The sequence below is a fragment of the Chelonia mydas genome, chromosome 7, assembly GCF_015237465.2.
Source record: "Chelonia mydas isolate rCheMyd1 chromosome 7, rCheMyd1.pri.v2, whole genome shotgun sequence".
Taxonomy (NCBI): Eukaryota; Metazoa; Chordata; order Testudines; family Cheloniidae; genus Chelonia; species Chelonia mydas.
Genome location: NC_057853.1, coordinates 108,936,914 through 108,958,024, shown reverse-complemented (window position 1 = coordinate 108,958,024; position 21,111 = coordinate 108,936,914). Strand labels below are relative to the sequence as shown.

The 21,111-nt window shown below is 40.6% G+C and overlaps 1 protein-coding gene across 3 annotated transcripts in view; it reads right to left on the bottom strand.

Annotated features, from left to right (window-relative positions):
- The window catches only part of SHTN1 (shootin 1), a 93,655-nt gene that overhangs the window by 30,462 nt on the left and 42,082 nt on the right, over positions 1–21,111 (bottom strand). For all 3 annotated transcript variants that reach the window (XM_037904933.2, XM_043551620.1, XM_043551619.1), the window contains 2 exons: positions 6,016–6,162; positions 3,983–4,136 (listed from right to left, as the gene is read on the bottom strand). In XM_037904933.2, the coding sequence (XP_037760861.1) occupies positions 3,983–4,136; positions 6,016–6,162 (301 nt within the window). The remainder of the gene's footprint in view (positions 1–3,982; positions 4,137–6,015; positions 6,163–21,111) is intronic.

Here is a 21,111-nt window from a genome sequence, read left to right as displayed (position 1 = left end):
TACTTCTTGTTCTATCTCCAGTGGATATGGAGAACAATTGATCACTGTTCTCTTTATAATAGCCCTTAACATATTTGCAGACTGTTATCAGTCCCCCTCCCACCCAATCTTCTTTTCTTAAGACTAAAGATGCCCAGTTTTCTTAACCTTTCCTCATAGATCACATTTTATAGAATTATCATCATTTTTGTTGCTCTCCTCAGGACTCTCTCCAATTTGTCCACCTCTTTCCTAAAGTGTGGCATGCAGACCTGGACATGGTACTCCAATTGAGGCTCACCTGTGCTGAGTAGAGCAGGACAAATATCTCCCATGTCTTACATACGACATTCCTGTTAATACACCCCAGAACAACAATACCTTTTTCACAGCTGCATCATATTGTTGACTGATATCCAATTTGTGATCCACAGTAACACCCAGATCCTTGTCAGCAATATCACCACCTGGCCAGTTATTCCCCATTTTGTATTTGAGCATTTGATTTTTCCTTCCTAAGTGAAGTTCTTTGCAGTTGTATTTATTGAATTTTATCTTGTTGACTTCAGACCAACTCTCCAATTTATAAAGGTATTTTTTAATTCTTATCTTGTCCTTTAACATGCTTGCTACCCCTTCCAGCTTGGTGTCATCTGAAGATTTTATAAGCGCTCTATCCACCTCATTATTCAAGTTATTAATGAAAATATTGAATAGTACCAGATCCAGGACTGACCCGTGAGAAACTCCACTAGATACAACCTCCCAGTTTGGTAATGAACCATTGATAACTACAGTAGGGTCTTTCAAAAAGTTGTGCACTCATCTTATAATAATTTTATCTAGACTACACCTTCCTAGTTTGCTAATGAAAATGCCATGACGGACTTCGTTAGAAACTTTACTACGATCAAGATATATCACATCTACTGCTTCCCCCCTACTCACTAGGCCAGTAACCCTGTCAAAGAAGGAAATTAGGTTGGTTTGGCATCATTTGTTATTGCCAAATCCATGCTGGCTATTCCTTATAGTCCTATTATCCTCCAGATGCTTACAAAATGATGGCTTAATAATTTGTTCCAGTGTCTTTCCAGGTATCAAAGTTCAGCTGACTAGTCATGAATTCCCCAGATCCTCTTTGCTCCCCTTTTTAAAATTAGGTACTATGTTTGCCCTTCTCCTGTCTTCACAGACCTCACTTGTCCTTTCTGAGTTCTCAAAGATAATTGCTATCAGCTCCAAGATTGCTTCAGCTAGTTCCTTAAGTACTCTGATGAATTTCATCAGGCCCTGCCAACTTGAGTACTTCTAACTTATCTAAATATCCTTTAACCTGACCTTCCCTATTTTGGCCTGCATTCCTTCCCCCTTGTTGTTAATTTTAAATTAATTATACGTTGAGTATCTGATCTGACTTATAGTGAAAATGCCTACCCAACAGTAGCCAGAATGACCTTATTGGTGTCAGTATAATAATGACAGCCTGGGTTACATTTTCGAAGCATTGCATATGATAGGCACACACAATCCCCCATTCAAAATAATGGTATTTCCACATGTATCTCACATGTTTTGGACATCTGGCTGCCTTCTAGCCACATTGCACATGAAACAAACTGTGCCCGAAACAGAATCTGGTGGAAGCTGGGATCAATTTTCAATTTCCCCACTCTCAGAGACACACTGTAACGATGGGAAACTTACACAAGTGTTCAATTCTCAGCATCTTAGAACTTTCATTTAATTCTTTAGGGAAGAGCAAAAACAATGAAGTTAAAAATGTATGGAAAAACTGAACTATCTAAATGTGTGTAGCTTGGCTAACCAGTGACTCAGAGGGGAGATAATGGAATATAATGATATGACAGATGTAAAACCAAAGGATGGAAAGGAATTCTTTAGTTTTCGGGTTTTTAAACTTAATCACATACCAAATTTAGAATGGCTATCAGAAAATACCATGGCAACCATGTTATTTGGGACTTTTAAAAATAGACTGAACAAGCGAGCCCTAAGAAAATATATTCTAGGGAATTTTATCTGCTTATATGTGCTTATCATGGTAAGCAAGCATCTAACAATCCTGCATTGATTGTGTGAGATGGACTGCATGATCTAATACGTCTTTCCACCTAAATTCTATGAATCTATGATTAATTTGACACACACAAAATTGTAAAATATTTTTTCCAGAAGCTCACACCACCACATCGGTATGCTTTTTCTCTCTGACATTTTCCATCTACACATTCCAGCTGTGTTTGGATAGTTAAACAGTAGTTCACCAGCTGCTAACTATATTTTGAATTTATTATGAAATGGCAATTTTAAATAAAGAGAGTTAAATTACAGTTTTTAGCATTTAATAGGCATGATGCTGTAAGCTGGTCAGGCACCATTCTAGCATTTAAGACTTTGATAACTAAATTACAGTACTTGTTCCACACTGTATGTACTGTAAGTGATTTTTGTCAGTGTTCTTGAGGCTTTGGTTTAGCCTGTAAACTGGACAAATAGCAGTCAGAAAGCCAGACAATTTTTTCAGTCAGATAGTAAGGGGATAAATGTTTAGCATGATGCACAGGGAATTAGACACACAATTCCCAAGGATTTCAGCCATTGAAACCCACATGAATCATGTAGTTAATTCCCTCTGACAAGTTCTGAATAAAGTATTTACCCTTTAAATGTCAGTATCAGAACAGCCGGTAATATGAGGAAAAAACCTCACTTCAGCAGGAGTTGTTTTCTCACAACTCAGTCTGAAGGGCCAAATCATTCCCACAAATTCACCGATAACTGCTAGATCAAGACTACTAAATGCTTGTGTGGTTTCCTAAGTTGCTTGATAACTTCCACATATGGAAACATGAGAGCTTTCCCCTTCATCATCTGTACAATAGGGGTGCTACTTGATAAGCCATGGTGTATTATGTGTGTATCTCTGTGAAAGAATTAACAGGACTATCATGTTCTATTTATTTATGTCTTTTGAGTCAATGAAAGATATAAGTTTCAGCTGAACTTAAAAGGATTACCCTTTCACATGTAAACAGTGCATTGAATCGTCACGTACTGTAGACTCAGAGTTACCTAAAGATTTCATTTTATATACCTGTGTAAGGTGAACAACCACCGACCATGCTGCTTAGTGGTCAGACAGGAGGGTGGCAGGCCATCTCCCTCTTGAAAACACAGTCCCGTCCTTCAGTGCTTCCCCCATCTCTCCCAGAATTTCCAGTCTTTCCCTTTTAACATAGGGATTTGGGGTCTAGGCCCTTGAACAGTCAAGGTCTTTTCCAGCTGGGTTCTCAACCGAGGTGAATGCTCTTATAATTGTAATATCCTCTTGAAGGGGAACCCTGGTCCACCTCCTCTACTGCTCCGGTCCAGGGCCCTATGGTGGGCAGCTACACTCTACCTTGCAGTGCTATACAACTGCCCCCCAGGCCATCTCCTACCCAAGCCTCCTGAAGCTTCCTAGAGTAAACCAAAGAATTTTCTTCAATAAAGTCTCTGACCTGCACACTCAGTCACCTGACTCTCCTTTATAGGTTTGCACATGTCTGCGCTGTCAGATCTGAGACAATGAGTTCCCGGGCAACACTTCTCCCTCAGAGCAGGCGTCTGCTCCCTTCCACTACTCGCCTGCCTCTGAGCTGCTCTGCTTCCCTTTTTAAGGCCCCTGCCTCCAGTTTGTGCAGGCCCTGCAAGTGTTGCTGGACAGGGCTACCTGAGACCAGAGCTGTTCCTTAACCCCTTGTTCTCCAGTGAGGTTTGTATGCGCCATCACAATGCCACAAAAATTTTACAAATTTTTCTACTGAATAGATTCTAGACATGTTGAGTTGAGTCACTGAACTTCATACTGTGAAACAACAATTATGCACAGATGTTCATGGTTTCATCTCAAAAGTATCTTGTATAATTCTATTAGGTCTGCACCAGTAACACTTGAGAAAATTTCACTTCTAAACTTAATTTAATTAAGTGATTTTACCTGAATGCTTTAGGTTTTTAACTTTTTCTTCAGAGTTCTGCCACTTTAGTTCTAACTCCTTTTTATCTTCTTCCAGAAGTCCCAGCTGCTGCTGTAGACAACTGATCTCCTTATGTAGTGCTTCATTTTCTAACTTCTCTTCTAATTCTTTAACCTGCAGATGGCAAACGCTGGACATTGTTACAATAAAAAAATAAATGCTCATTCTGTCTTTTGCCTTGTTGAATAGCTGGGCCATCTACCAGACACTGCAGGCCTGGAGAATATGAGATTAGCAGGAATGCTGTAAACTGCAGTAATATACATGAGAAGACTTTTTAAGCAAACATTTTTTAAAGAGAGTCACAAAGATCTCACTATTAATTTTCTAATCTAACCCCAATTTTGTTTTACAAACATCTCCAGACCTCAAAATGTCTAACTAAGACATTTTTTTCTTTAGAGATTTAATCGTCTTATTTGAACAGAGTTTCTTCATTTGAAGCAAATATTAATGAGCTTTTTTTTTTTTTTTTAGTTAACTGGTTCTGTTTAAAGGTTCTAATTTAAACTCACTCCTTCCGCAGTTCATGCAGTTGTCAATGGATGAACTACAGAATGACATCAGATTGAGTGGCAGCATTCAAGTATGTTGAAGCAACTGCTTCCATAGCTATTAAATATATACAATTTGGTCTAGTTTACAAAAATCAGAGCTTTTCTAAAAGCCAGCTATTACACCTCAAGTATTTTTTTTAAATAAATATATTAAGTGAATGTACCTTTAGCTTTACTGTACATGTGAAGAAGGTGCAGCTACTGAGCATTACCCTATGGCAGTGGTCCCCAAACTGTGGGGTGGGGGACATAGAAGAACGTTCAGGGGGGCGCAGCAGGGCCCAGGCCAGACCCCATGTACCACTCAGCCCTACTCTGCCCCCACGCTCAGTTCCCACCGCAGCCCCGGCTCCGCTCCCAGCCGCAGCCCCGGCCCTAGCCCCCAGCCGCAGCCCCTGGCTCCCAACCGCAGGCCCCGGCTCCCAGCCCCGACCACAGGTTTGCTTGCAGCCCCACTCCCAGCCGAGGCCCCAGCTGCAGCACCAGCCCCACTCCTGACTGTGGCCCCAACTCCAATGTGGCTTCCGGGGGGCATGGACAAAAAAGTTTGGGGACCACTGCCCTATGGCATACACACACTAAAAACTAAAGTGATTTATGGGTGCAGATCCTCAGCTGGTGGAAATGGTCATAGATCCACAGACACCATACTACATAGTCTCTTACTTCAGAGATGCCATCTTTCTCATGCCTTTCATAACTATGGGGTTTTCCACAGCACCCATATACACAGCATTTTGTATAATTTTTATCTTTTTCCATAGTTCCCCGATACTGTGGAATTTATACTTCCTTCTACTGCTCTCATTTTCCTGCATCTCTGGAACCAGGAACCACCTTCTCATTGCAGGATGCCTGGATCCTGCCTTCTCTTCATTGAAATCCTTCCTGAAAAATCCCTGCTTTCCCCATGGCACATAAATATTAACGCATGTCAATGTGACATCATCATCACCCCTATTAATTTAAAAAGCAACACTCAAACTTATCATCCATTGAGCCTCCTAGTGCTTTGGTAATCCATACTAACACATGCCTTTATCAGGTTTAGTGGCTGGTTCACAGAAGAGTTAAGCGCCTACTACCAACTACTGGGGTAATTCCTTTACCTCCAGTGTTAAAGGAGCATGCTTTCAAGACTTTATTCAGGAAAGAACATGCTTAACTCCATCCCTATTCAGGACATAATTTTAAGTACATGCTTAAAGCTAAGCATGTGCTTACCTGCAGTCTTGAAGAGAGATCCTTTCCTGAATCAGGGTGTAAGTGCTGAAGATTTTGTGTTCAGACCCTATCAATGATCCAAAGAGACAGGGGATAGGGCAGGGACCAGATCTCTGCATTTAACTGTGCTGAGCACATTTAATAAATGGCAATTAATATGAGCTTTGAGAAGCTATCTAAAATCCTATAGTAGGTGAAAAATCTTACACTACCTTTTGCTGGTGTTGATGTCTCTCTTCTTCCAGTGTTTGGGTCAACTTGGCATTTTCATCTAAAGCTTTCAATAGCTGCTGATCAGGAGCAGAATTTTGCAGAAGCAGATGGCTTTGTCTTTTCAACTTGTTTTGTTCAATATACATCTGCCGAAAACAACACCCCCGCCAAAAAAAAACTGAATGGTTAAGTCTCCCATTTTAACAGGACCCAGATAAATAATAATAATAAACATAGTGGATCATCTAGCACTGGTTAAGAAACTCGGGGCGGGGGGGAAGTTTACAATAGCTAAGTGCATAAAGTGACTCCTTGTTAAGAGAACTATGTCATTTATTATTAAAATTGTGCGTGTTTGCAACACACTGAAATTAAAGTTCATAGATTTAAATTAGTATTCTCTTAAGAGATTAAAGCTCACTTGGTATACAAGCACTTACACAGTCAGTTCTTCACTAGATGAGAAGTTCAGTCACTGGGATAGGAGCCAAAAGAGCATGGGGTCTGTAACAGTGACCATAGAGAGGCTCATGCCCAATCTAAGTGTCAGGTGGCAGATTTTATTCCTGAAACACTTGCCTAGCTCCCAATACAAGGTGAGTGGGTGGGGTGTGTGCATGCGCACCTACTCCACAAAGAAGGTGGTGCGTTATTGTGTGATTTTAGGCTAGTAAAAATGGGGCTGAGAGATACTCTCAACAACTTGCCTTTAAAGCCATTGTTTCCCTTTTAATTTTGAATTAGCCACTTCTTTCACTTTCCCAAATGTTGATACTTTTGGTTTAGGATGTGGGGGTAAATCATCAAGTCGGTGTCACTACTCCAAGCCTTTTAAATAGGCCACTGGGCCCTTGCAAGGGATTGCACAGGCCTTTGCGCAGACCAAATATAGAGGGTACTTCCCTTTGTCTGCTGGAGAGCTCCAGGGAGAATTCTGCTTTCTTGCAATAAAATTCCCCAAGGAGCTACCCCTGCAGCTCTATGCTGCCAATAACATGGGCTGTGCCTGAAGTCAGTGGGGGGGGGGGGGGGGTTGGGTGAGCAAGGAATCCAGGACTGGCCCCAAGAGAACCCCATCTTTGTAACAGAAATGACACGTGTAACTAGGAGAGGAGATTTCTGATGACAATGCTGGGTGTACCAGCACAGCCAGTGTTTATTCTGTGGGAGACACTTTCGATTATTTATGAAAAAAACACCCTGAGTACAGTGATTGTCCCCAAATTGTTGAAAAACTGATCCACTGTTCAGCAGAATGATTTATGACCAAATTATTATAAATGCAAAGCTCTATGAAATCTTGACAGTTTCCCTCACTGCTTATTTCCTGGCCAAAGTTACCACCACAACAGTCTGACAAACTATTTCTTCCAGTCCACTATTATTGGACTTACTGGTATATTATTAAAAAAATGAAATGCAATCAGATGTCTGTGTATTTATTTATTTGGCTGAGTTTTGTAGCAAGTTTCTATCCAACATTCTGTTGGGCTACATAATGTATTATTATGGAGGTTGATAATAAAAAGGGAAGCTACTGACCTCGCTGAACTTAAAGGCCTTGTCTACACTCCCACTTACTTCGGTGTAACTTATGTCGCTCAGCGGTGTGAACAAGCCACTCCCTTGAGCGATGTTAGTTACACCAACCTAAGCACCAGTGTGGACAGTGCTATGTCAGCAGGAGAATTACCACTGTAGCGCTTCTAGTGTAGACCAGCCCTAACTTTTGATACAGTCTAGATGACTCACAAATGCAATCCGATTGCAAAAACAGAGAGAGAATCGATGTGACCTTAATATTAAAAAAGCCAACAAAGAACACCTCTTTGGGTAGAGCTATGCAGTGGGAAAGGCACTAAAGAACGGAAAGCACTCAGTGAAGAGAAAACTATGACTACAGGCTCCAGTCCTGCACTTATATAAAAACAGGGACTGTTGTGGGGGTGTGGAACCACAACACAGCAGAAGTTAGCTTCCTGTGACAACTGCAGAGACTCTTCTCTGAAGCAAAGTAATGGTTTATCTTCCTCACGGTCACTTTGAGTAGTGGGCCAGGATTAGGTTTAAGTCAGCCTTGCCCCACCCTTGGTCACCTTCACTTTCAACACAAATCCTGGTCCCCTTCACCTTCCTTTAGAAAAGAAGAAAGCAGAGAGCACAGTGCAGCAAATGGATCAGAGATTTCCTCTGGAGAACTCGCTACATGGAACTAATTGTCCTGTGAAGTACTTATATACTACAGTGATGGGTGCTATACAAAACACTAAGATGGGCAGATGGCTGTATTTCTGACTAGGGTACGCACAGCATTCCCTTCTGCACACTGAAACATGATCGGGGGGCATACTGTCCTACAAATATATGTTAAAAGACCCATTAAACAATACTAAAACTGTGCCATAAACTGACCAAAAGCAAAGAAGAAATTCAGATTTAAAGCTGACTGCCCATCTGAAATTTTGAATGTCTGGCAGGATTTGTTGGTAGCCCATTATATTACATATACTTGGGTTTTCTAGATCAGGAGATTAAATACATAAAACATCTTTGAAGAGTAATAATTTAACTGCTTACAGGTATTTCTAGAGCATTCCTCACCAGAGTATAAAATCTATTGTCTGCCTGGGAGAGCAAGACAATTGAGTCAGGTAAAGACAATACAGCATTTAATGTTTACAGATTCTCATTACTTGACAGTGGAAGGGATCTTTGACCCTGATATGGCAATGAGCTCCATCCTGGCACCTACGTAGCACCCCACTGACTTCAATGAGGGTCTGCGTGGACCCAGTGATCTGGCCACACAGATCCCAACTGACTCCATTGAGGTGGCATTCTGAGTCACATATGGAAAATAAAGGACATATTAGAAAAATTGCTTCTATTTTACACCCTCATTTTTACACCCAGGATCTGTTGGTAGCCTGAATGCTTTCTTTTGTGCCTATAATTGATGCTGTCTGCAGTTTACTGCAGGCACTAAATTAGAAGCAGAGTGAAAACTTATTTAAATATCCCAAAAAAAGGCACACTGAAAATCCAGCACGCAGTTACTGTGCATGAGCAGAAGCCATTTTAAAAAGGTTTAATTTCTGTGCCATGTTATTTTGGTTTGCACACTATAAGAACTATTAGGCTATCTGGTGGGCTAATATTTAGCAAGGTTTCATTTTTCAGTTGTACTAGAATGAAGCAACATTGCAAATATGTAGTACATTTAAAAATTGCTTCTGGATTGAAATATTTTATGGCCACTTTCAGCCTGTATCACCATTTTATAATTCATCCATAAACCTATGGAAACAAAGGCTATTAATGGAGAGGATGTCACAGCCTTAAACTGAGATAACACATTTCCAGTAAGAATGACAGGCTTGGTTTATTGGAAGGAGAGAGCATTCTTTACTCAGAACCTACACTAATTCAATGCTTCACCAACAGGAGCTTACCATAGTATAAGTGGAGTCTTGGAATCAAACTGATCCCTGAATTTGCATTGCCCTGCACCCTCAATTGTGGTTTAGGATCTGATCCAGCTCTACTGTAGTCTATGGGAATCTTTCCATTGACTTCAAAAGGTGCCGGATTGGGTCCTCAAATGGGGTGTGTAATGCTACAAAACCACAATGGTCGCATTTTACACTCACTTTGCACTGGTGTCTGTGATTTACAGAAGAGGCAAGGTAAAGAAGAATCAGGACTGGGAACTTCAAAGTTACACCACAGATCAATTTGGCACATGGAGTCTTGAAACCAATAATGCCACTGATAAACAACAAAGTCACTCAGTCACACAGAATAGTTGCCCCCAGTGAAATTTAAGTCCTCTCTGAAAAGAAGGACAGAACACGAGAAAACAACATAACAGTTTCTCTATAATTCTGATGTGGAAAAATGTTTAGCAGCCCAAATTAAGGTGCATGCAATATGTTATTAATAGAGCTGGTCACAGGGTTTTCAGTCAACACATTTTCCTGCTGAAAAACGGGATTTTGTCAAAAAACTCAAGTGTATTCATGTGAAAAAAATTGAAATTTTTTTCAAAATGTTCTTGACAAGTTTCAAAGCTAAATGAAAATTTTTACTTCAGAACTGAAAAATTTGTTTTCAAAATTCCAGATTTCGATCCTTTCACTCCCTTTTTTGCCAACAAATCTAAAGGAATGAATGATGGCTATAATTTGGGGAGGGTTCCAGTTCCCTTTGTGCCAAACTACCTCAGCTTTTGAAAGCCTACTGAGTGGCAAAAGGAAACATTAAAACACTGCAACTTAGCCCATCAGTAGATTTTGAAAAAAAAAAAAAATGGAGAAAATTGTAATAATTTTATTTCAAGGTTTTCCTGTGAAAATCAAACACTTTCTATCAAAAAACTGAGTGAAAACTTTTTGTTCAAAAATTTCACAGAAAACTGCCTGGGTTTTTCGACTACCTCTACTTTATTACTTTCTTAAGCATCACAGATAATGTACATGGTGCTTACAATATGGAGAAACGGAGATTTCTAAGCCAGAAAATGCTTCGTATGTATGAGCTTGATTCTGTAATCATGCATGGGAATAATTTATTCACATGAATAGTCCCACTGACTTAAAATATTATACCTATGCTTAAGTATTTGCAAGATCAGGCCCTAAATTAAGGGAACAAAACAGGATAGGACAGAAAATATTAAGTGAAGCAAAACGAGAGGGTAAAATATGATTATACGCTCACTTGGGAGGTCAGTTTGTCTGCACTAAATAAAAGACATTAATTTTTATTATATATAAAAATTAATGTCCAGGACCATCTAATTAAAACACATTTCAGCAGCACAGAAACTTGCACATAGCACCAACATATCAAACAAAGTGTTTGCTGACAGGGCAAAAGAATGTTCTCCAATTAACATTTTCCTGTTTTAGCATCATATAGAATGGATTATATTACTCTATATATTTCTAAGGCACCCAGCCTTGTTGTATTTGGATGCCACTGAATCCATTTAGAAACAGATCAGATGCTTCTTGGAAGAGGAGCAAATCTCTTAACCCTCTTCCCAACAGATTAAATGGCTGACTTCAGAGGAATCAGATCTAGGCGGTACACTTTCTAGTGCACACAGCTTTGGCCATTTCACAAGTCTGTTCCCAGATGAAAGCTTGATGAGAGAGATTAGTCTTGTATCATGCTCTAAAGGTGGCAAGATTCAAGCTCAGGGTCTAAGACCTAAACATATCCCTCCTCTATTTCAATTATTTTCAGTTCAACCAGCTAGGCAGTGAATTAATTATTGTTACTAGGCTTGGAAGGATTACCTTATCAATAAATGTCAATTTTGTCATTTTCACATAAAAATATTTCCTCAGAAGATAATCAAAATTTATAGATAGACAAAGAAAAATGCTGCTGGAAAGATTAGTAGAGTTTGATGTAAGGATATTTATTTTGTATATTTGACAGGAGATGTTGACAATTTGTGTTTTAACAGTTACAAAGCTTTAACTTTTTGAATCTCAACATCTACTGTCATTAAATAATTCTTGTCTGACTCCTCCCATTATTCCCTGCAACTGTGAAAATTTAAATACATAAAAGTAAAAAAAAAAAAATGCTTAAAAATAAACAGATATTATCCATCAAAAGTTAGAAGTTGAATTCTGCCAAGCTTAATTATTACATACCAACTTTTCTTAAGCCGTCCTTAGCAATACATAGACGCAGGTTTGCATAACAGAAAAGTCTTTCCAGGAGCACAGGTCCTGTGGTATCCACTTGCAGACATGCCACATGGTCATTATAAATGACTCAAACGCTATTAATGGCTCCAAACAAGAGTTCTGGTGCAGCTCATCACTAATGCAACACACTCAGATCTCTGACTCAATTGCATGCAATCTCATGAGGGGCACAGGTCATCATCGTTTGTAGCAATTATGACAGTCCTTCTTAACAGTCACAAAAAGAATAACAGCATCTGTGCTTTTTATATAGGAAGGTTCAATCCTGGATTAAATAAAGTGCCAACCAAGCACTTTCACAGGGCCCCATAATGAGAAGGGGCATCCTGAAGGTAAAGTTAAATACAGACACTGTACTGTACAGTTGATGTACACATACAGACAGACACATTGTACTGTATATACACACTTTTAAAATGCATCTGTAACAGTCAGGCACTGAGAGGAAAATTAAAGCAAGCTGCAGGCAGGGCATGCTACAGGGTTCTTTCAAAACCTATATTAAAAAGGGGACTATAAAAATGTGAATTTACCCCTGGATATAGCCTAGGTTGGCCTCTTAAAATATACCAGCTGAATCCAAACCATTCTGCCGCTCACTATAAACATTTACAGAAGCCTCTTTCTTTCACCAAGTGATGTGTTTCAGGCAGCGACTGTACCAATACCCAAAGTAAGAGCAGCCCTAACAAACCTGCACAGCAACTCTACACTTGCTTTTCATTTTTCTCACATACAGGCAGCATAAAACAACAGCCCTGCACTCTAATTTGGAGGAACATACTACCTCATTTCTCAGCAAGGTTTCTAAAGTAATTTCAGGTGCAGGTATTGTATAGGAGCCAATGAGAGATGCTAACAAAGTGTCTACAAGAACTTTACAAGTATCATTGTAAGGCAAGATACATGCTTAATAAATCTTTTATATTTAATATTTTATTAAGCATATGTGATTGCAGCATTAAGATCCTTAGCTCTGCTCCCCCTCCATCACCACCCCACCCCCCATCCAGCACTGTCATATCTTCCTTTTCATTTGTGTTTATGGTACCTAACAGTTTGCTTTCCTTTGTGGAATATTGTTTTTCAGGTCTAGCCTCTACATTATTGCTGTGGCCTTCAAGATCCCCTCTCTGTGCCTTTGTTTTCTTGTATAGCATTTCACAAAAAACTGATGAATCTCAAAATGTCTCTTAAAACATGACACTAGCATTTTGATTACGCTTGCCAAGATCCCTAGGTTAACAGCCCTGGCTTATTCAGGTGGATACAGATTTTCTATTCCCTCATATGTCCTGTCCCCTCTTCTCCCCCCGCACCATTTATTTAGTCCTTTTATTCAGATTCCTGTAGCTTTTACAAAGGATGACTCACTTTAAACCCTTTTTCTTTCTCCCCCCTTCCTCACCACAGCTGACAATATTTACTCAGTTTCTTTAGAACCTCTAAAGAGAATGAATTCTAATGTTTGAAGTTACATCATTTTTGATTAATTAAATACATATTATGGTGGTGCTAGCAGAACGACTATAATTAAAGCTGCACTGGAGGTTTTTTTTTTAAATCAAAAGCTTTGATTTTCAAGTGTTCTCTCATTCCTATGTGTGTGCGCGCTCGCTCTCTCTCACCTGCATCAAGCACACACACTCCCCTCCCAACTGCCTGCACTTCAGAGGCAGATCGTCATCCGTTATAGCAAAGACAGGGGGCACAAAAAGCATCACATACAAATGCACCCCATTCCAGCTGCCGGCACGGTTTCCTGACTCCCACTATCTCAGTAGTAATGGTATCCTAAAGAGTGTCACCTGGGAGATGCATAACCACACAGGGAAGGGTTTGATTTGAATGGGTGGACCCTGCCCTCCACCTACTGGACATGCAGAGCTCCCACTGAAATTAAGAGGAGCTGCAGGTGTTCAATCTCTTTAAATAAATAAATAAGGCCCCTCTAGGTAAAGGGCCCCTATTTTCAAAATAAAAAGCCAGGACAATATTTCTTGGCTCACAAAATAGTCATATAAAAGACAGAAGTGCACTATGATAAAGCATGTGTGCTGGCATTGCTATTACTCAACAGTGACACATGCATATTACTTCCAGTGGTGGCTCCTTTCCAGGAACAGTGTTCAGAATGAGTTTATCATGAAGCTCTGAATAAGTGTGGTTAACATTAACTTTGAGCGAAAGAATGGCTTTGACAGGGTCTCCGCTCACTCCAAATACCGTTCATCACAATGAACGCTCGCTCCACTGGCCTGCGTGTTCCTGGTATACTCAAAGCAAATTCTACTCCATTTAGCAAAATTTTTAACACCTATTCTACAGTTATAAAGAAAAAATCCACCTGACTGACAAAATGAGACATCAGAGCACTTCAAGACATCCCAAAAGATATCCCTGGCATAGGCGCTGACTCTGTGGGTGCTCTGGGCCTCAAGCTCCCACCGAAAAAAATAGGGGGTGCTCAACACCCACGGGGCTGGATTAATCTTTTGTGGGCCCCATCACCCAAACTGTGGCCCCGCCCCCTGCTGTACCCCAAGGCCCCACCGGCCACTTCGCCCCGCCCTCCGCCCCCCCGCTGCTCCACCCCACCCCCACTCTGCCTCTTCGCCCCAAGGCTCTGCCAGCACTCTTCCCCAAGGCCCCGCCCCTGCTCGGCCTCTTCCTCTGAAGCCCCACCCGCACTCGGCCTCTTCCCGAAATGCCAGAGATAACATAATGCAATCATTATAAAATCATATCCAACCAATGTGTTAAAAATCATATTTTGTTAAACACATTTCTTCTATGACCCCAATCCTGCAGTCAGCTGTGTGAGTGGATTCTTGTGCCCACATGAAGCCCCACTGAGCTTCACATGAGTGCCAGGATCTGCTTGCATAGATGTGACTGCAAGGTCGTGGTCTGTGCATTTAACACCACCTCATATTATTAAAGGGATACCAACTTGAAATCAATGTCAAAATTATTAAAAGTAGTTTCAAGTACTCCTGTCCCTGAGTCCCTCTAAAAATGCTGATTTTACAATCATATTTTCCAATATTTTAACTTGTTTTTCTCTCTCCCACTGCTCATAAAAGACCCAGACTAACAATAGGGGAAATTGAATATACAGGGGAAACAGTAAAATGGACTTCATACTAATTGCCGCTACCTTGGCTTGTACACCAGGGATTGAACCAGGGACCTCCAGTGCGGAAAAGATTTAGTAGAGCACTTGAGCTAAAGAGTCAGGCTCTCCACATGAGAGCTGTGACAGAACCATATCCTCTATGGGTTGGTCACAGAGGAGGAGATGCAACACACTGACCAGTGGGTTATGCTGTCAAATGCATAACATAAATCAAACTGAAAAAACAAATAATCTTAGGTGTTATTTGCAACAATAGATTAAAAATTAATAGAGTGATTTTAAGATTAAAATCCCCCCCTTTTAATATATACATTACTTTTTTGACTTCACTGAATTCTGACACTGAAGAAAGACTAAACAAAGAAAAGTGGCAAAAAGTAATCACTTACACTCTTATGGCAGTTTCTACAGTCAATTTCACTTTTATGTTCTCCTGCACTGGCACAATACTGCAGTGTTTGGGTAACAAACTTTGAATTTATACTAAAACACAGCTTACATATTTTTTTTCAATTTTGAAAATATTTCAGTTCTGTAGGTACTTTTGTTTTGCTTTTATTTTCATTCAGTTTAAAATTCTGGGCTCATAATACCAAACAGTGTCCCTGTACATTTTGACAAATATCCTAGTTCTGTAGATACAAATTGCTCATCTCGGACAGAGGCAACAATCTCTGCATCATCCAGTATTCAGAAGTAAATAACTGTGCTGCACTTCAGAAGGGAAAGCTAAAGGAGTGGTAAGAAGTGCAAAAGACTTAGCAAAACGTAGAGTCTGAAAGGTGATCCTTCGTAACCCCATATGTTGGTTTTCAGGATATAAAAATTATATGGACATAATCGCAGGCAAACATGGGGGGAAATGGTAATAAAACAGCAGCAACTGTATACTCCCAGGAGACTTAAAGGAGGAGAAAAATTGCGGCCACTTACCCATAGTAAGTGTGATGAGTAAGTTAAACTATCCGAAGATCAAAGTATTTAGAGCAAGACAACACAATCTAGGGGTAAATATTTTTATTATATATAGAGAGATGATAATTCACTTCAGTTTCCACATCTGTAACTGCTTTTGTTTTAAATACACTGAGGTGGAGTTTCAGGTATGGTTTTTGATCTATAAAAGACCATTAGGCCCCGATTCAAAACTCTTTAAAAAAATAAAATAAAATAACCCAATGGAAAGATTCCCATTGACTTCAACTAGCCATAAATGGTCAGAGAAGCTCCTACCGGAGACTGCCCATCTGCCCTTGCCATACTGCCACAGTTGTGCCCAGCGGAAGCATTCCAGCTCCAGGTCCCTTGGTATTAAAAGATGAGGGTCTGCCAGCAAGATGTTCAAGAGCTTCAGGACTTTGGAAAACTCTCCCCTTCTTGGTCCAAACAGACCCTAAGGCAGGGGCGGGCAAACTTTTTGGCCTGAGCGCCGCATTGGGTTTTGGAAATTGTATGGAGAGCTGGTTAGGGGAGGCTGTGCCCAACCCCCCTGCTCCCTGCCCCCTTACCGTGCTGCCTGGAGCACTGGTGGCTGGCGGCGTTACAGCTGCGCTACCCGGCTGGAGCCAGCCACGCACCACGCAGCACCGGGTCAGGCCAGGCTCTGCAGCTGCGCTGCCTCAGGAGCTCACAGCCCTGTCACAGCAGTGAGTTGAGGCTGCAGGGGAGGGAGAACAACGGGGGAGGGGCCGGGGGCTAGCCTCCCAGGCCCAGAGCTCAGGGGCCGGGCAGGAGGGTCCCACGGGCCGGATGTGGCCCGTGGGCCATAGTTTGCCCATCTCTGCCCTAAGGGCATACTTCAAAGACCATCTCTTTCCCTAGGCGTTTGTGGTTGGAAGGGTGTGTGCTGAGGGCCATATAAGAATGATTTTTGTTCTGTTCAGTGGATGATTTTTGTTTCCCTTTTGACTGGTCATTCCTGGCCATTTGGGGGAGGCTGCTAGATTTACTCTAGTTGGTACTGTACAAGAGCATTTTTAACATACGGCAGATGCCTTCAGGCACTCTCTTATGTATCACGTAAATCCAGATCTGCTTTGGTTACTAACTCATTAATCAAACAATTAAGGGTTTAGTAACTGAACTGTACCTGACTGAAACACGCCTGTACGCAGTGGTTCAAGACTATGGGCTCGTCTACACAGAGACATTGGTCCAGACTGTCAATGGGATTCGGGCTCCTAGCTACCTAAATCCTTTTTGAAAATGAGATTTAGGCTTTCAAGCCAGGTAGGCATGGCAACAGTAAGTGTAGTAATGCCTAAATACTAGGGCTGTTGATTAAATGCAGTTAACTCACGCAATTAACTAAAAAAAAATTAATTGCAATTGCCGTTTTAATCGCATTGTTAAACAATAGAATACCAATTGAAACAGTATTTTTCAACTCACCTCATAAAAGTACCGTAATGCAATCTCTTTATCGTAAAATGCAACTTACAAATGTAGATTTTTTGTTACGTAACTGCACTCGAAAACAAAACAATGCAAAACTTTAGAGCCTACAAGTCCACTCAGTCCTACTTCTTGTTCAGCCAATTGCTAAGACAAACAAGTTGGTTTACATTTACAGGCGATAATGCTCCCCGCTTCTTATTTACAATGTCACCGGAAAGTGAGAACAGGCATTTGCATGGGACTTTTGCAGCCGGCATTGCAAGGTATTACATGCTAGACATGCTAAACATTCATCTGCCCCTTCATGCTTCGGCCACCATTCAAGAGGACATGCTTCCATGCTGATGATGCTGGTTAAAAAAATAATGCATTAATTAAATTTGTGACTGAATTCCTTAGGGGAAAATTGCATGTCTCCGGCTCAATTTTATCTGCATTCTGCCATATATTTCATGTTATAGCAGTCTCGGATGATGACTCAGCACACGTTCATTTTAAGAACACTTTCGCTGCAGATTTGACAAAATGCAAAGAAGGTACCAATGTGAGATTTCTAAAGATAGCTACAGCACTTGACCCAAGGTTTAAGAATCTGAAGTGCCTTCCAAAATCTGAGAGGCACGAGGTGTGGAGCATGCTTTCAGAAGTCTTAAAAGAGCAACACTCCAATGCGGAAACTACAGAACCCAGACCACCAAAAAAGAAAATCAACCTTCTGCTGGTGACATCTGACTCAGATGATGAAAATGAACATGCGTCAGTCCGCAGTGCTTTGGATTGTTATAGAGCAGAACCCATCATCAGCATGGACGCATGTCACCTGGAATGGTGGTTGAAGCACAAAGGGACATATGAATCTTTAGAGCACCTGGCATGTAAATATCTTGCGACACCAGCTACAACAGTGCCATGAGAACACCTGTTTTCATTTTCAGGTGACATTGTGAACTAGAAACGGGCAGCATTATCTCCTACAAATGTAAACAAACTTGTTTGTCTGAGCAATTGGCTGAACAAGAAATAGGACTGAGTGGACTTGTGGGCGCTAAAGTTTTACATTGTTTTGTTTTTGAATGCAGTTTTTTTTGTACATAGTTCTACATTTGTAAGTTCAATTTTCATGATAAAGAGGTTGCACTACAATACTTGTATTAGGTGGATTGAAAAATACAATTTCTTTTGTTTTTTACAGTGCAAATATTTGTAATCAAAAATAAAGTGAGCACTGTACACTTTGTATTCTGTGTTATAATTGAAATCAATATATTTGAAAATGCAGAAAACATCCCAAAATATTTAAATAAATGGTATTTTATTATTAACAGTGTGATTAATCACAATTAATTTTTTTAATCGCTTGACAGCCCTACTAAATACCTTTAAAAATCTGGGCCAAGGTGCGCGGTAAGCCAGGGTGTTTTCTATTTCAAAAGAACAGTAATGCCAAAGTACACCATGGAACTTTTACTGCACAGAGCAGGGTCCACATGGCTAGTTAGCACGTGGCAAGGTAGCGCACCGTAGATTCTCACCCCAACTTGCTGCACACAAAGTCTCCATGTAGACAACCCCTTACTGTTACTCTCAGACATACTATATCTTTACTAGTTTAAGTAGCTGAAACATTGTTCCACAGTTTCTGGGATTATTGGGAGCAGGTTTTTTTTTTTGTTTTTTTTTTAAATAAAGTAACAGCATAAGACATGTTTCCTGAAGAACGATGTGTTGCAGATCTAGTTCAGCATGTTGTTGTTCTTGTTGACATATTCATTAGGATTGTCCTTGGCAACAGGCTGCAGTTCTCTGAAAAAAAATGTATAGCCAATGACACTTGATAACCTGCCAGCTGTCTAATGAAGGCTTTTCTTTTTAGAGTGGTTCACTGTCATCCTTGTCTCGCTTTTCTATTTTCAGTGTGGATATGATGCACAGGAATGTAAAAGGGGCAGTGTGCTTGTTGAGTTGATTGTGACGTGTATCAGAAGATGGTAGATGCCTGTATTTGACTATTTTAATTATAAATATATAGGAAAAAAAATCAGACCAACCACCTGCAAACAAATAAACACAGGAATCTTCTCTGGCAAATGCTGGCCTCCTTCGCCCTACTCTTACTCTATTTCTGTTGCCTGCACTAGTCTTTTTTTGATACAGTTTTCAAAGGAACAATAGGTAATTCATGTCTATGTAGACGGTCCAATCCTGCAAAGCCTTAAAAACATGAGTACTCCTTATTCACTGAAGCAGTCCGATTGAAGTCAATGGGAGAGATCCTAAACTGAAGTAAATTGTTACAGCTTTGAAATTATTGGAAGCTAAATACCTAGATGCTTTTGAAAATCCCACTAGATATGCATCTGTGTCTTAAGCTACCTAACTACCCTTTAATATCTGGCCCTAAATGAATGAGTGATAATCTAGCAGAACAGAATACCCTCGTCTTTGAAACTCTTATCTTTCTCCTTGAATATCTGTACTAACGAATAGCTGGGCCAATTATTCAAATGCAAAGCTGAACAGGAACTAGAAACAGTTTTTGCTGTGCGTACAGCAGCAATGCACACTAGTTGTGGAGCTGGAAAGCCTTATAAGCGTCATGCTGTCAGCAGAGACCCTCTCTTGGCTTATAGGCTGTTGGGAGGGGAGACTGAACCCGGTACCTTTGGTTCTAAAAGCCTCTAAGAAACCCAGCTCTGCTAGCCAAGGCTATAGCAGGCTCATCAACCTCTGTATGTGGCCCAGTCACCAGCAGGAGGAGGACAAAGCATAGCACTGTGTGGTTGTGGGCTACACTCACAGAGTCTTCCTCCCCTAAAGAGCCCCCAGTTCTTTAAGGATTCAGAGTGGTAGACGTGTTAGTCTGTGTCAGCAAAAAGAACGAGGAGTCCTTGTGGCACCTTAGAAACTAACAAATTTATTTGGGCATAAGCTTTCGTGTACACAAACGAAAAACTATTTCCCTATGCTAATTTTTCCCCTACTGTTACTCACACCTTCTTGTCAACTGTTTGAAATGGGCCCTCCTGATTATCACTACAAAAGTGTTTTCTCTCCTGCTGATAATAGCCCACCTTAACTGATTAGTCTCGTTAGAGTTGGTATGGCAACACCCATTTTTTCATGTTTTGTGTGTGTGTGTGTCTCTGTCTGTCTGTCTTCCTACTGTATTTTCCACTGCATGCATCCGATGAAGTGGGTTTTAGCCCACGAAAGCTTATGCCCAAATAAATTTGTTAGTCTCTAAGGTGCCACAAGAACTCCTCATTCTTTCAGTTCTTTAAGTTCATTCATAGCCTACCTCGGGCTCTCAGATCAACAAAGCTTGGGGGTTTTTGGAGGTTTTTGGGGTTTTTTTTAAAAACTTTTTCTACAACTCGCTTCACAGATGAAGCATTACGAATACCCAGGTCAAGACAAAGATGTAGTTGGCAAACGCTGCATCCAATAAACATATCCACTCCCTTCCATAATCTCCCAGTCAAAAAATGCCCTTACCACACAATATGATCACGAGCATAGTGGGTGTAGTTAGATGCACAGGAGTTATCAAGCAGAGATTTCATGAAAGACTTGGTTAAAAAAAAATAAAAAGCCTGCCAGTTGGCCAAAAGAAATTTCATGCCCAGGAAACCACGTTCTATTCGCCTGCCTGCACCCAGGTGTTCAAATTGAACAGACATTTCAAATGAGACCTAACATGCTTCTACTGTTCACAACACTGCAGTTTTGCCAACTCTTATTTTACTGTGAGTCTTGCAATATTTGGTGTTCTCCTTAAAACCCTGGGTTCCAGAGTCACATGATTATTTGAGAATCTCAGCTTCCATTAAAGA